At 28.8% G+C, this 1,398-nt stretch overlaps 2 protein-coding genes across 2 annotated transcripts in view; one reads left to right on the top strand and one right to left on the bottom strand.

The window, feature by feature from the left end:
* The window catches only part of LOC115034214, an 8,529-nt gene that overhangs the window by 205 nt on the left and 6,926 nt on the right, over nucleotides 1-1,398 (top strand). The window lies entirely within an intron of this gene.
* On the bottom strand, nucleotides 242-1,392 carry LOC100569120 (proto-oncogene tyrosine-protein kinase ROS). The gene is made up of 4 exons (XM_003244435.4): nucleotides 1,087-1,392; nucleotides 786-1,009; nucleotides 535-726; nucleotides 242-455 (listed from the first exon to the last, which is right to left on the bottom strand). Exons 1-4 carry the CDS (start codon nucleotides 1,219-1,221, stop codon nucleotides 299-301), a joined length of 708 nt encoding a protein of 235 aa, XP_003244483.1. The 5' UTR covers nucleotides 1,222-1,392; the 3' UTR covers nucleotides 242-298.

The following is a 1,398-nucleotide window of genomic DNA, read 5'->3' on the forward strand; positions in this document are numbered from 1 at the left end:
TGTTTGTAAAAAAAGGTTGGCAAGTGGGGACAGCTCTGCTATACAGTAGGTGTCGTGTGGATCACTAATGGATGAATTACATATTGGTATTTACAAGTCTATAACTGTAGTTAAAACTAATTAATTAAATCCCTTTAGCTAGTGTGCTATAGATAGGAATTGGATATATGATTCATATTTGACAAAATGTTTAATTATCTAATCAATAGTTATAATAATTGTAACCCTTTTACAATATATATAAAAAAAAATTTAACATTTCTTTGGTTGAATTTGTGTTGTAACATTGATAGTAATATTATAAATTTAAATATTCAGGAATAATCTGTAGTTCTGTATCTCTCTTATTAATGTATTCTAAAACCATATAATATGATTTTAAGAATTTTAAACAAAATTCAAATGTAGGCCTTTTTTCTGGCTGGACATGCCAACATTTTTTCATCAAATTATATCTGAAATAAAACAAAAAAATTTTAATTAAAAAATAAATCATTACTTAAATCTACTAATTTATTGTTATTGTATATTTACAAAGTTTTTGGACAATTTATTGGTTTTTCAAGCCTTCCGCCATGTTGAACATAATACATGGCATTTATATTAGATAGTCCTGGATAAGGTTGATGACCTTGGGACATAATTTCCCATAACAAGACACCAAAGGCCCAAACGTCGGATTGACTGGTATAGACACCATCCACCAGTGATTCTGGTGACATCCACCTAAGATAAAAATAAAATATAGATACCTCCACAAAATATACTTCAGATATTTATAGTACCGAACAGGCAGTAAAGCTTCTCCTTCTTTTCGGTAATAATGTGCATACATTTTTCTTGCCAATCCAAAATCACCAATTTTTATAACTTGCTCTTTAGGGTCGGAAGACGATACCAGGCAATTACGTGCTGCAAGATCTCGGTGTACAAGGTGCATATTTTTAAGGTATGAGCATCCTTCGGCTACATCGATACACATTCTCATATAGTCCATACGATTCAATATCTGCATAAATATAATGAATACATGTGATTTTAATTTTTGTTTATTTTTGATAATAATAATTATTATATTAATCTTACTTGGGTTGGTCTGGTTTTTCTTAAATAACTCAATAAATCACCTTCTTTCATAAGTTCCATAATAATAAAATTAGGTTCATTATCTAAACATACTCCAAAAACTCTCAAAATATTTTTATGTTTTAAATTATTCATTATTTTTGCTTCTTTTAAAAATTCTTCTAGCACATATTGACTGGTACATCCATTTAATGATTTCAACGCAACACAATATTCAACTTTTTCATTTATTATATCTTTGACATTTCCTTCAAAAACTTCTCCAAAAGCTCCTGATCCCAATCTTTTTGTTAGCGTTATTTGCTTACGTTT

This window comes from Acyrthosiphon pisum, chromosome A2 (genome assembly GCF_005508785.2).
Source record: "Acyrthosiphon pisum isolate AL4f chromosome A2, pea_aphid_22Mar2018_4r6ur, whole genome shotgun sequence".
Taxonomy (NCBI): domain Eukaryota; kingdom Metazoa; phylum Arthropoda; class Insecta; order Hemiptera; family Aphididae; genus Acyrthosiphon; species Acyrthosiphon pisum.